The 15,612-nt window shown below is 43.4% G+C and overlaps 1 protein-coding gene across 1 annotated transcript in view; it reads left to right on the top strand.

The window, feature by feature from the left end:
* LOC126187690 (homeobox protein Nkx-6.2-like) overlaps positions 1-15,612 on the top strand; it is a 246,960-nt gene that overhangs the window by 133,381 nt on the left and 97,967 nt on the right. Inside the window, exon 2 of the mRNA XM_049928930.1 lies at positions 13,066-13,244. Within this exon, the coding sequence (XP_049784887.1) occupies positions 13,066-13,244 (179 nt within the window). The remainder of the gene's footprint in view (positions 1-13,065; positions 13,245-15,612) is intronic.

Consider the following 15,612-nt stretch of genomic DNA (forward strand, 5'->3'; position numbering starts at 1 on the left):
AGAACAAAGTTTTGGTGTAACTAGAATTTGCATATTCAGAAAACGACGGTAAAAATTTACGAGACCTAGAAAACTGCGGACTTGTTTCTTTGTGGAGGGAACTGGAATGGCTCTGATTGCTTCTAACTTTTCAGGATCCGGCTGAATGCCTTCAGAAGAAATAATATGTCCCAAAAACTTCACCTTTGTCCTACCGAATTCAGACTTTTCCAAGTTAACTGTAATTCCAGATTCTGCAAAAATACGTAACAAACTGTTGAGGATGCGGTTATGTTGTTCCCATGAAGCTTCTGCTATTAGAATATCGTCCACATATAAGGTGATGTGACGTTTTAAGAACTCAGGTAATATGGAATTTAACCCGCGAATGAATGCTGCCGAAGAAATGTTCAAACCAAAAGGAAGTTTCCGAAACTGATAACAAACGCCGAAACAAAGGAAAGCTGTGTATTTTCTGCATTCTGGATGAAGTTCGATCTGATAAAAGCTGGATCTGAGATCAATGGAAGACAACACTTTTACACCATTAAAATTTTGAAGAAGTTCTTCCATCGTCTGCGGCCTGTCTGTTTCAGGAATAATGATAGTATTGATTTGTCTCGAATCTAAGACAAGTCTGATCGATCCATTTTTCTTCTCAACAACATGTAACGGATTGTTGTATGAGCTTACTGCAGGCTCAATAATGCCCTCGTCAAGCATAGATTGTATTTCTGTTCTAACACGGTCCCTATAATGTGCTGGAATTACGTATGGTCTAACACAAAATTTAGTATGCTCACGAACACGAAATTGGTATTGAAATCCCTTGATTGTTCCTGTTTTGTGAGTAAAAACTGTGGAATGTGCTTGTAAAATCTCAAAAAGGTCCTGCCTATCAGTGTCATTACAATTCTCAATTGTTTGAATTTTATTCTGAATTAACTCATTAATTTCAAATATGCCGTCGATGTCATCCCTGTCAGTACTTGCAGAGTGATTGTTAGTGTCTAGTTCCGTAGAAAATTCCGAACTGTTATCTAACAGAAGGTAAAGCCGATTAATTTCCTCATCATGGTTTGAGAGCCAGTCTTCAAATTTCAAAGCTATTGACTTACCTTCTTTCTCTAAACTTATTTCAGCATCGTGAAAGCTTAAGATTGCTTTGTATTCATTCAAAAAGTCTACTCCCAGTATAATTTCCGTCGACAATAATGGAACAATAAGAAAGTTCATAGAGAAGCTGTGGCTTTGGCAAAAGAATTCTAAATTGGTTTGTTGGCGTACATCTACACTTTTTCCAAAGATTGCACCTTGTAATTTAATCTTACGTAACGGAAGTGTGGGGCAATTGTTCGATTTGTTGCATTTGCTAAAAGCTGTTTCACTAATTACTGAAATGGGACTGCCAGAGTCAAGTACTGCCGTAAATTTTACGTCATTTACAGTAATGTGAATCACAGGATATGCAATGTTGTTATGTTTTACGTCGTGTTCCTGGAGTAAGATGTCCCTAATGTCTTCCATTTTTACGTAATTACTAGCTACGGCAGCTCCGTCGTCAGTTTCATGAGTACATATTGTGGCTGCCAGCGGTGTGAGTCATTGCCTATTTTCTCTTTGTTGGCGCGCGTCGTTATTGGGATTTGGAGACCTAACTTCTACAAATTCACGTTGCCCAGAGGGCCCAGCTCTGTTAGAAACCCGCCAGTTCTGATGAAATTCACGTCTGTCGTTTTGTCGGTAGTTTACATAGTTTCTTTCTTGTCTGTCACGTGGTGGAGAATTTCTCTCTGAGTCGTAACTGCGTGCTGGACCGTTGCGTCTAAAGTTATTCTGTCTCCCTTGATAATAGTTATATTGGTTCCCATATTGTCTGTTTCTCTGATTGTCTCTGTGATAGTCATTACCGCGGAAAGGTGATCTTTCCCTGTAACTATTACTCTGCCAGTGGTTGTCATATGGGTGGTGTCTGTTTTGGTCACGATTTACGTTGTAATAATAGGTTTGTCGTGGCCATTTATTGTTTCTGTCGTCACGGAATTGTGACGGATGTGACCTGTAGTGATTGTTTTCCTGTTTTCGCATCCCGCGACTGTCTGTGTCAATTTCCAGTTCTTGTAACAGTCCCTGAAAAGCTTCAATGTCGTCTTTGCAACGTCCTGCCAAAATAATATGCCGTAAGTGTTCAGGTAATTTGATTAAGCAAATGCGGATGAGTTCTGAGGGGCTGTATGGGTTTGACAGGTATTGATTCTTGTGCAACATGTCTTCAAAATATTTCACAAGACTGGAAAATTCAGATTGTTCGAAGTGTTTCATCATCATGATGCTATGTTTTACTCGGTCCTGTGTGGCTTGAGACCAATATGCTGAGAGGAAGGCATGGTAAAATTCTCCTTCACTGTGGCAATCGTGAATGACCGATCGCATTCTTACAGCTGGTTCATTCTCTAAGTAGCCACACATAAATTCTAACCTGTGCTCCAATGACCAGTTGGGAGGGAAACAATGAGAGAATTGATGGAGCCACGCTTGTGGATGAATGTCGTTGGCAGAATTCTTAAACGTTTTGATTTTACGTGTAGTAATGAACAGCTTATAGTCAAAATCATCGTGTCGGCGAGTAGCATATCGGTCATTGTTACGTCGTGTCGGCGGTTCCATCTCAAACTTCGGTGTACCTTGCCAATTTCTTTCATAATTACCGAAATGCCCTGTGTTATTATTTTGTGGCTGTTCCGTATTTCTATGTCCCTCTTCCCGTATTGGGGCGCGAGTGTCCTCTGAAATACGTAATTCTTGTATTACCTGTGTCAGCTGTTCTTGTACTTCCCGGATTTCTCTTTGGTGTTGCGTATTAATTTGATTCAGATTTTGTTTCAGTTTCCTAATTTGTTCGCACTCTTCTGTGTCATTAAAGACTACCGGTTTTGTGTCATTCAGATTATCATCTACCTTCGTAGATAAGTTAGTGACCTGATCCGAAAGTTCGGCTACTTTCTCTGATAATGAACTAATTTCCTCCATGTGTCTTTCTGAACCAATTTTCAGAGTATCTACTGTGTCCTTTAAGTTTTCCTGAGTTTTTGCAAGTTGCGTAACCGAATCGGTAGATGCAACTGAGTCCATTTTAGCTTGCAAGGTCTCATGATTTTCATGAACAATAGTTTGCAGTTCTTTTATGGCTGCTTCGTGATTCTGTAATGCATTTTCATGCCGCGAAAAAATAGGCTGAAAATGCTCACAAATTTGTGTTTTTACGTCATTACAGACTTTTTGACATTTCGATTCAATGTTATGTAACTCAGTAGTTAGATCTTCACGTGTTTGTTCAAGTGTGGTGTCTAACTTCCGAAGATTTTGTTCCATTGTGTCCAACTGTTGCAGCTTTTGCTGTGTTTGTCTCTGATTTTGTTCCATTATGTGTAACTGTTGCTGTGTTTGTCTCTGGTGTTGTTCCATTGTGTCTAACTTTTGAAGATTTTGTTCCATTGTGTCTAACTTTAGAAGATTCTGTTCCATGGTGTCTAACTTTTGAAGATTTTGTCCCATTTGTCTCTGATTTTGTTCCATTTGTTGCATTAATTGCAATAATAATGTATTAGTGTCTGGAATCCGTTTCTCTATGCTTTTTGGCAGTGCATTTTCACCGGCAACATTCACATTTTGACAAGCAGAAAATGTGTCTTGACTCATTTGAGAAAACGGTGAGGACGCAAAACCTGAATCTACAGTATTTGCAAAATTGTGTCCTATCATTTCGGATTCCTGAGGCGAGCTGTTGCCGACCGATCGATCGATAATGCTTCCCTGTTCACTACCTGTTTGACTGGCTACACCATTGTTTGACGCCCGCTCTATTTCCCTATGCACAGTTACCAAATTACTACTTTGAATGTTAGTTAATTCATTACATGGTGGGGCCAACACACTGCTTTCGTCTTCACTGTCATTTCTTAGTTTACTTTGGAGCCGAGTGTTACGTTTTTCACACGCCATTATTGTCACAATATTTCACACGATAACACAGAAAAGCACAATTTGAATAGCAAAAATAAGAGAACACATTAACATAGCACTGAAAATAATATGTAGTTAATTACAAGCGCAGCTGCGAAATACTTGTTGCAAATCTACATGCATGCCACAACTGTTTTACATTACAACAATGAAAGACTGCAACTACAAAGGAGATTCTCTCTACAATTACGCGCTAGCAATAAACAAAAGCTACACTAAATACACAAACTACAAGAAAAAATCAGAAGATTCCAGTGAGGTATCCTGGCAGGGTCGCCATATGAAACGTCCCCTTACAAACATTATACATATGAAGCGTCCACTTAGAACAATTGTACATGGAACGTCCCCTTTAGAACAATTTATACAAGACTGTGCTTAACCTGGCACACAATAATTTTAGCGCAACGCAATCTGACTATCAAAAATCCCTGCAAAAGAATGGCCCTGGCAAACATTAAACTATACCTTTCACAAATCACTTACCTCACAAAAATCTTCGTTGCTCGAACTACTGCAATACAGCGAGTGCCACTACTGCCAGCTAAATAAAAGATACAAACAACGGAAGGCACTAACTACTGATAGTCTTAGCAAATGAAAGACTCTAATAGAGAACAAACAATGTATTTACCTCAAGATTCATAATATATACAGCAGTTCATGACATTTTTCAAAACTCCGCCATCTCTCTCCCCACATCCACCACTGCTGGCGGCTCACCTCCAACTGTGCAACGCTACGTGCTGTTCCCCGCTGCCTAACACTACAATGGCAGACAACAATGCAAACTAGACACAGGCTGCACACAGCACAGCCAGTGATTTTCATACAGAGCGCTACATGGCATTACCAATATAAAAATCTAAACAGCCTACTTACAACAGGTACACAGAACACTGATCTGACCACGACTCATAATCCAGCGCATCGAGAACATTGCACAGATCCCGTTAGAAAAAAAAAAAAGAAATGTTCAAATGTGTGTGAAATCTTATGGGACTTAACTGCTAAGGTCATCAGTCCCTAAGCTTACACACTACTTAACCTAAATTACCATAAGGACAAACACACACACACACACACCCATGCCCGAGGGAGGACTCGAACCTCCGCTGGGACCAGCCGCACAGTCCATGACTGCAGCGCCTGAGACCGCTCGGCTAATCCCGCGCGGCGTTAGTCATCAAATACAACAGCGCAACCTGCATGCTCGGCCAGCCTCTGTAATTATGTTCAAGCGTGTATTTCTCGCGGTATTTCCATATTTTTGTCCAACTCTTGTATCTGGGGATCCCTCAAATATTCTTTCATTCCATATAAATTTCCGAGCCTCATAATGCTGGAGACGAAAATGAGTGCCACATAGAAGTGCACTGCGAAGACAAAACAACAGCCTGAGCCGACCCGGGATCTTGGCGCAGACCGACGCCTTACTTCAGCTTGCGGGAACGGCGATATGCTGCAGACGCTCGTGAACCGCACTGTACGCCGTCCGCGAGATTTCATCTTGTCTTCCCGGGAACATCAGAAAAATAGAGTCCACTTTTCTTTCGGCCTTTTTACAAGCTTTATAGCAGCAATAATGACGGTATTAGGAATGGCGGCCGAGGATTGGTCGGCGCCAGAGGGCTGGCGCATGCGCACTCCGCGAAGTGGAGCAGGGAGCGGGGTGGCGCCCTATATAGGCGCCGGCAACATGGCGCCCGCGCACACACGGCCGCAGACGGGCCGAGCCACATAGAGGGCTGCGCGCCGCTCGTGAAGAACCCAGCTGCAAGCCGGCGTAGACGAGGGACCCTGGCAGAGCAGTGATTGTCCGCACACTCAACAAATACTGCATCAGAACTTTATTTGTGCAAGTTATATGGGTGCTTCTAATACGATACTGACATTTTTATATTTACGTCTTGTCTCCGCTAACAATCTTATGGTGGGAAGTGGGAAGTACTTTGAATACAACTAGCATTTCCCGCTTCCCAGTTCCATTCGCGAATGGTGCGAGGGAAGAACGATTGTCGGCAAGGGCGCCCGCAGACTCTGAAACTCTAAAACTGCCATTATTTTTATATAACTGAACTGGTCCGTCTCGAGACATGTCATGCCATCAGAACTAAATTTTATAGATGATTTTCAACCGTGAAGTAACACAGCCAACCGGTTGCAAATGATTGTTTAATACATTGACCTAGGTTTCGACACCTCTAATGAAAATTAAAAGCAGTAAAGTTACATTGTGGAATGGCAATAGTCAAAGTTAGAACAGAAATTCTCAAGTAAAAATACTCCTTGCAGGATGTACGTACCAAAGGCTGGAACGTTTTTAATTTTTGACTGGAGCATGTCTGCTCTAAACTTTGACTGTTGCCTTGTCGCAATGTAACTTTACGGCTTTTAAATTTTCATTCTGATGAAAACATCCTTAGAGGTATCGAAACCTAGGCCAATGCATGAAACAATTATTAGCTACCGGTTGGCTGTGTTATTTCTCCGCTGAACATACGGTTGCTGAAAGACAGCCACGTTCAAAACTAATTTACAGATGACATTAAAAACTTATTATATCCCAGAGAACTGGTGGTTATTCACTCAGTATATGAATACAACTGTCTACTCCAAGACATAGGGGGGAGGAAGAATGGGGACGCCTATGATTGTCGATAAGCTTTAATGTGAGGTCGAATTTCTCTGATTTTCTGGTCATTAAGCGTGATGTTACTGGAACAATGTAATATGTTACTTGAGTCTTCTACGAACGGACACGGACTACTGGAGTGTAATCAGTATCTCCGAAATACTTTTGCCGTTGTTAAATGATGGCGTTGTTTTTTTGGATCTTGTCAAACAACTCTATTAATCCTTCCCGGTAAGGATCCCAAACTGAAGAGCGCCGTTCAAGATTCGGTCAAACGAGCGTATTGTTAAGCTATTTCTTCCGTGGATGAGTTTCATCTCAGTCTGACATCTGCTGTTAGTCTTACTGGCATCACGTGGTCATAAACGTTAGGTCGTCCCTGAAGGATGCTTCTACGTATCATCCGGTTGTTGCTGTTTTAACCTTGTTTAGAGATCCTTTGTGGACTCACAGTTTAATATGCATCTGTAGATGTGATATGTCTTAAAACCGGGTCGTGCTTTCCTTTTTTAGAAATCAATAATTTTTATACCTGTAGCGGATTTTACCATTGCTGTAGTTGCTATTGGTTGTGTTCATCGGCGCTAATGTGTTGGAACGATAATGTGTCTTTACGGCTATTTATGCACGATATATTGCCTTCATTTATTTTTAGGATCAAGTAGCAATCTCCGCACGAAGCGTCGATCCATTGCAGATCTTCTTGCATTTTGCGGCAGTTTTCTGATGTTGTAACCATCTCTTTTACAACATTTAAATTCGAGAATAGCTTCACGATGCATACGACGGCATGCTGCACGTAGTTTGTGTATTTATAGTTAAGTCTCCCCTGGGCTACTACTGTAGTTACTTTTTCACATAACAAATTTGTACCCATAATAACGATCTATTCTACCTGCTAAGACGCTCTGAAGCAAATGTCAAAGCCGGTGCCATATTCTGTATGTCTTCCTAGAGTTACGGAACTTGAGTGCTTTAACTTGGATGCAGTCACTCACCGCCCTCTGGATCTCATGGAAGAACAGAAAGAGATCTGAATGAATCTCCTATGCTGCAGCACACTGTGCGCTGCATTAAACTCACCGACACATTGAAACTGTGTGTCGGAACGGGACTCAAACCTGGATCCGTGCGTCTCACATGTAGCGCACTGCCGACTGCGCAGTCCGACATCAACGCGGATCGACTAAGTTCCTCAACTTCACACAAACTCCCCGCTCTATAAATGTTGAGTGCGTGTAAAACATGTTTCTTTCGTGTACTTTTTAACTGCGTGATATAATTTTTCCAAATATTTTACTGTATTACAGATTCTTTTACCTCGTTATTGTTACATAAGGATCAGATTTTTCGAGCGCATGTTTCATAAAGTTGAAATTATTATTTGGTTCTTGTTACGTTTTTGCGATCTCATTAGTCCACGCGTCATCCTTGACTTGTACTCAATTGACCTGTGTACACCGGGATGTCGATTTTCGGCGTTTTCGAGCATATTTCAGTCTCACTGTGCGTTGATTGTGTTTGGTGTACATGGTGTTGCCAATTGTCGCTGCGTGGTTTTCGGTTATTTTTCGTTTGTGTTGTGGTATCTGTATGCCATTTGATATTCATTTGCTGTTATGTGGGTACTTGTGTCACTGCGTATAGTGGGTCTGCTCTTGTGTATGTAGGTGAACTAAGGAAAACGGTAGGACGACACGTACGAATTAATAAGATCACTTAAATCGTAAGTAGGACCAAGCAGTAATTTAACCTTACGAAACATGTGCTGCAAAAAGTTGTTTCATACCTAACGATAAGAGAATAACAAAAAATTGTAATTTAGTAAACTATATGTTAACATTACATAACGCAATTATTACATATGTGAAACAAACATGTATTTATAATGAAAAGGAGCGTTAGAACAAAACAACACTTAGTTGCATATACGGACCACATTTCCAAGAATGTAGAAGCTGCTGAAGAACGGCAGAAAACACATTACTCACAATCCACTTTAGCTTGACGCAGAAGGAGTGTTAGAATGTTCTAAAAGTAGATACAGTTTCTGTTGCAAGTGTTTTATTAGTAATGACGTGTTTCGTGCGTTAGCGTATCTTCAGATTATCTGTAATTAGTAATAACAATATTGTTACATAACACTTTATTCACGAACCTATCACCGATCAATGGTATAGCTAAGCTAAATATGAGAAGTAAAGTGATTCACTTGCCTTGAATAACGGAGACCGCCTTTCTCATGTTTAAACTCGACAATTTCACTAATTTGCATTCTCACGTCGTTCTACCGTGTGGTCCTATTCGCTTCAGCATACGCGTTGTCTAGAGCAAGCAATATTTGTTTACCACTATGATTCATGGATCTGATGACTAACCTTTCATTGAACCGCTCATTGTCATGTTTTGGTGAGTTCCTTTTGGTTCCTAATCCTGAGCTCATGCCGATTCAATTGCTTATTGACGTTTCAGTTTTACACTTCTAACTCAGATGTTTTCACTTGCCATTTCGTGGTTTCCTTTCTCTATGTTTGACGACCGCGGTCTTTGCTTTTACGTCGTCATATCAATGGTTTTTAAACATGACTAAAGCGGTTTCTCTGTTCAACAGAAGTGAATCACTTCGCTTCTCACCTTTAGCTTATCTATCTCATTAATTGCTACTAGATGGTTTTGCGAATAAACTGTTATGTGACCAAGTTGTTATCACTAATTAAAGATAATCGTAAATCCGTCAACCGTGCGAAATCATTATTACTAAATGCGCAAGTGCTGAAGAATGAGAAAATGTAGCTCCAAGTTAAAATTTAATGAATCGACCATCAGTTTAACCTATCCTGGCCGTAGGGGATGTACAAGTTGTATCAGACTTCAATGTTAAAAGTGACACTGATGAAAGTATACAGTAACAGAAGCAAAAGCATTCCAATGATCATAGTCTGCAAAAGAACTGCTTGCACTGCGAATGTGTCCTTACTGCCCGTCACTGATTTCCGTATAAAAAATTGTCCCAGTTAGTACAAATGCGTATAAAATATAGAAATTCCGTTTAAGTCCTCATCTAATTGTGCTCAAATTTTATCCGCAGTCCATGGTTGGGGAATGCGGTACAAGCATGATGGGACATCGGCACACTGTTGTGAGGCGAAATTTAACGTCCCAATATGGCTCCAGATGGATAACTCAGGAGTGGCCTGTACGTTGGCCGCCAAGAGCATCTGACCTCAATCATCTGGATATTTCTGTCTGGGCTCATCTCAAAAGTGAAGTGTATTGCACCATCGTTGACATGATTGAAGAACTGAGGCAGTGAACTATAATCTTGTTAAGATTTAGTCGATGATTGGGGATGTTTGAAAGAATTCATAGCTCACTGTAGACACATGTGCAATATTGCATCCAAATGCGGGGATGATACGGGAAACATTTTCCTGAACGGGTACGAATGGTCAGCGAACTGTAACAAGTAATGTGCTGAGGCAATATTTTATTGTTTTGAAATTACACCCGGGGCGAAATTTGAGACCAATTAGAGTAGGATTTAAAGGAAAAGTCTGGATTTCAAGTACTTAAGTATTATAGGGCCCATCTCAAGGTCTCTCGTATTTGGAGAGGCCGCTGTGTGAACTGCGGCGGGGATACTGATGTGGAATGGGTATCGACCGATAGCGGTATACTTGTCATTTTCAGCGAGTGCAATGGCTTAGCTAGATAAGCATCGTGCTTTTGTTGTGGAGGACTGTATGCGTAATCGTGCTTCTGTGATTACTACTCAGTTCTGTGATTACTACTCAGAGAACATTTCGCATTCGGTCCGAACTTGATCGACATGATTCTGTTCCTTATAAAAAAACTATTGGAGTTTGCCTATCAGACTTTACAGCATCAGACCCTTCACTGAATAGGAAACTACTGGTCGGCTTCGGTCTGTCACAAAGCCAGAAAATGTGGTACTGTGAGGTACTGTAAATAAGCAAAATTTCCGCTACTGAGCGTCACAAAAAAACTCAGGAACTGCACCAGGACCACGTCTGAGCCATCGTGCGACAATCTGGTACGCCGTTGCTGAATTTGGTGTAGGGGTCCGTATTTTTTGAAGAAGATGGCGTGACGATAACGGTTAATTAAAATCGCATAATGAAGATGTTCCTCCGAACTTAAACCAGTTCGTCGGGGACCATAAAGAGTGAGAAATCTGATTTCAATAAGACGGAGCCATAGCTCACACTTCTCGGCATTCTCTACAAATTTTGAGGGAGCTGTTTTCTCAGCGTCTTCTCTCTTCGCAAAGAGACCTCGCTTGGCCCCTAAAATTACCCGATTTATCACCTTGTAGATTTTTCTTTGGGGAGATTTAAAGGCTCAAGTGTGCAGACGTCGCCCCACAATGCTGAAACCACTTAAGGAGGCTATCACCAAGGAAATGGGTGCCATTCCATCGGGAATGGCACGCAGAACTATGGACAGCTTCCGGGTAAGGCTTCGCCAATGTTTCAGCAAAGGAGGAACCCATTTACCGGACATAATGTTCAAAACTAGCTAATGTAAAATGGCGTAATATTTGTTCTTCACAAATACACTCCTGGAAATTGAAATAAGAACACCGTGAATTCATTGTCCCAGGAAGGGGAAACTTTATTGACACATTCCTGGGGTCAGATACATCACATGATCACACTGACAGAACCACAGGCACATAGACACAGGCAACAGAGCATGCACAATGTCGGCACTAGTACAGTGTATATCCACCTTTCGCAGCAATGCAGGCTGCTATTCTCCCATGGAGACGATCGTAGAGATGCTGGATGTAGTCCTGTGGAACGGCTTGCCATGCCATTTCCACCTGGCGCCTCAGTTGGACCAGCGTTCGTGCTGGACGTGCAGACCGCGTGAGACGACGCTTCATCCAGTCCCAAACATGCTCAATGGGGGACAGATCCGGAGATCTTGCTGGCCAGGGTAATTGACTTACACCTTCTAGAGCACGTTGGGTGGCACGGGATACATGCAGACGTGCATTGTCCTGTTGGAACAGCAAGTTCCCTTGGCGGTCTAGGAATGGTAGAACGATGGGTTCGATGACGGTTTGGATGTACCGTGCACTATTCAGTGTCCCCTCGACGATCACCAGTGGTGTACGGCCAGTGTAGGAGATCGCTCCCCACACCATGATGCCGGGTGTTGGCCCTGTGTGCCTCGGTCGTATGCAGTCCTGATTGTGGCGCTCACCTGCACGGCGCCAAACACGCATACGACCATCATTGGCACCAAGGCAGAAGCGACTCTCATCGCTGAAGACGACACGTCTCCATTCGTCCCTCCATTCACGCCTGTCGCGACACCACTGAAGGCGGGCTGCACGATGTTGGGGCGTGAGCGGAAGACGGCCTAACGGTGTGCGGGACCGTAGCCCAGCTTCATGGAGACGGTTGCGAATGGTCCTCGCCGATACCCCAGGAGCAACAGTGTCCCTAATTTGCTGGGAAGTGGCGGTGCGGTCCCCTACGGCACTGCGTAGGATCCTACGGTCTTGGCGTGCATCCGTGCGTCGCTGCGGTCCGGTCCCAGGTCGACGGGCACGTGCACCTTCCGCCGACCACTGGCGACAACATCGATGTACTGTGGAGACCTCACGCCCCACGTGTTGAGCAATTCGGCGGTACGTCCACCCGGCCTCCCGCATGCCCACTATACGCCCTCGCTCAAAGTCCGTCAACTGCACATACGGTTCACGTCCACGCTGTCGCGGCATGCTACCAGTGTTAAAGACTGCGATGGAGCTCCGTATGCCACGGCAAACTGGCTGACACTGACGGCGGCGGTGCACAAATGCTGCGCAGCTAGCGCCATTCGACGGCCAACACCGCGGTTCCTGGTGTGTCCGCTGTGCCGTCCGTGTGATCATTGCTTGTACAGCCCTCTCGCAGTGTCCGGAGCAAGTATGGTGGGTCTGACACACCGGTGTCAATGTGTTCTTTTTTCCATTTCCAGGAGTGTAGATGTATTTTCTCCGTATCTTTGTTTCTTTGTGATTGCTTTTTGAAATACGGCGAGTCTTTTTCTCGGACTTATTTAGAACAGTCATTTTGACGTCAAGGGCAATTCGTGACCACACATTCGTAACTATCTTGCAAACAGCTGGTTTGCCGACCCATGTTTACTGGAACGCTTTTGCTGTACATTTTCACCCGTATCAGTTTCCGCTAGTAAGCCCTGTATACATAATGAATTAAATTTACTGGCATTTGAGTGAGGCCTACAAGGCTGATTGGGACGACTCATCGCCGAGAGCATGCAATTCTGATTCGAATCCCGGCCTGGCACAACGTTTCACGACACACTCGTTACATTAGGAGATAGCTCCCCCAATACTGGAAGCCGCCGGCAGCGCTCACGGCTGACGGTAGTGTACTGCGGTGTTGCAGTGGGCCCGGCGAGCATGTCGCTGGTGGACAAGGACGGCAAGAAGAAGCACACGAGGCCCACCTTCAGCGGCCAGCAGATCTTCGCGCTGGAGAAGACCTTCGAGCAGACCAAGTACCTGGCGGGGCCCGAGCGCGCCAAGCTCGCCTACGCCCTCGGCATGACCGAGTCTCAGGTTAAGGTGAGTCACTATTCCAGCTATATCTCGCACTTTCAACTTCCTGAGCCTTATACAGGGCTATTACAAATGATTGAAGCGATTTCATAAATTCACTGTAGCTCCATTCATTGACATATGGACACGACACACTACAGATACGTAGAAAAACTCATAAAGTTTTGTTCGGCTGAAGCCGCACTTCAGGTTTCTGTCGCCAGAGCGCTCGAGAGCGCAGTGAGACAAAATGGCGACAGGAGCCGAGAAAGCGTATGTCGTGCTTGAAATGCACTCACATCAGTCAGTCATAACAGTGCAACGACACTTCAGGACGAAGATCAACAAAGATCCACCAACTGCTAACTCCATTCGGCGATGGTATGCGCAGTTTAAAGCTTCTGGATGCCTCTGTAAGGGGAAATCAACGGGTCGGCCTGCAGTGAGCGAAGAAACGGTTGAACGCGTGCGGGCAAGTTTCACGCGTAGCCCGCGGAAGTCGACGAATAAAGCAAGCAGGGAGCTAAACGTACCACAGCCGACGGTTTGGAAAATCTTACGGATAAGGCTAAAACAGAAGCCTTACCGTTTACAATTGCTACAAGCCCTGACACCCGATGACAAAGTCAAACGCTTTGAATTTTCGGCGCGGTTGCAACAGCTCATGGAAGAGGATGCGTTCAGTGCGAAACTTGTTTTCAGTGATGAAGCAACATTTTTTCTTAATGGTGAAGTGAACAGACACAATGTGCGAATCTGGGCGGTAGAGAATCCTCACGCATTCGTGCAGCAAATTCGCAATTCACGAAAAGTTAACGTGTTTTGTGCAATCTCACGGTTTAAAGTTTACGGCCCCTTTTTCTTCTGCGAAAAAAACGTTACAGGACACGTGTATCTGGACATGCTGGAAAATTGGCTCATGCCACAACTGGAGACCGACAGCGCCGACTTCATCTTTCAACAGGATGGTGCTCCACCGCACTTCCATCACGATGTTCGGCATTTCTTAAACAGGAGATTGGAAAACCGATGGATCGGTCGTGGTGGAGATCATGATCAGCAATTCGTGTCATGGCCTCCACGCTCTCCCGACTTAACCCCGTGCGATTTCTTTCTGTGGGGTTATGTGAAAGATTCAGTGTTTAAACCTCCTCTACCAAGAAACGTGCCAGAACTGCGAGCTCGCATCAACGATGCTTTCGAACTCATTGATGGGGACATGCTGCGCCGAGTGTGGGAGGAACTTGATTATCGGCTTGATGTCTGCCGAATCACTAAAGGGGCACATATCGAACATTTGTCAATGCCTAAAAAAACTTTTTGAGTTTTTGTATGTGTGTGCAAAGCATTGTGGAAATATCTCAAATAATAAAGTTATTGTAGAGCTTCAATCATTTGTAATAACCCTGTACTTCTCCTTAGAGAAATATGTTTAATTCCATCACAATGGAGATTAACACTGTATGGTCCACAACTGCCATATTCCCACTGGTTTTTACCAAAGAAAAATCACCGAACAGCCGTATGTTTTCAGAAGTTGTTATTTTATTTACACGACCAGTTACGGCGTCTTATTAGTGCCATCATCATGCCTTTATGCACTCCATGTATAGAGAATCAGATACATTGATGCATGCATAACAGGAGTGTGCTTCGAAGGCTTGACAACAACTGACAGTTGTTGTCACGTCTTCGAAGTACACACACCACAAAAAATTCACGGAATCCAGAAACTGATGGCTCCGACACACATGCACCGATGTATCTGATTCTCTATACTTTGAGTGCGTAGGGTCCCGAAGACTGCACTAAAGAGATGCCGAAACTGGTCGTGTAAATAAAATAACTTCTGAATGCATACGGCTGTATGGTCATTTTTTTAGGTAAATATCTGACCGGCAGTTGTCCCGTATCCGCCATGTATCAACAGAGATTCCCACAGGTTGGTCGGATCGTAAATTAATCGTTCCACTATTGGGTAATGAACTGTAGTCAAATCCATAGTATAGTAACTTCTTCACCTGTTCACAGGAGTTGACATGAAACAGCTACTATCTAACATAAGCTTCAACGCAGTAACGCGCGTTGCTAAAGAGTTCGAGTGTGCCATTGAAGATGATGTGAATACTTGTTACAGATTAGTCGTATGAATACAGGATTTTAGAAGAGTATTCATTGCTACCTTCCTCTAAGGAAGGAAGAATAAATACGAACGAGCTCTCACTTCATATGAACCCACTAGCATACAACAAATATTAAATTCTGTATGCAAGTTGTGACATTATCTACAGTACAGTCTTAGCAGCTGTAACAGGTACCCTATATATGACTGGTCTGCATCTAACGGTGCTTCGACTGGTTCACAGGTAGCTAATTAATTTAGCTTCTACGTGGT

Source organism: Schistocerca cancellata, chromosome 5, assembly GCF_023864275.1.
Source record: "Schistocerca cancellata isolate TAMUIC-IGC-003103 chromosome 5, iqSchCanc2.1, whole genome shotgun sequence".
Classification (NCBI taxonomy): domain Eukaryota; kingdom Metazoa; phylum Arthropoda; class Insecta; order Orthoptera; family Acrididae; genus Schistocerca; species Schistocerca cancellata.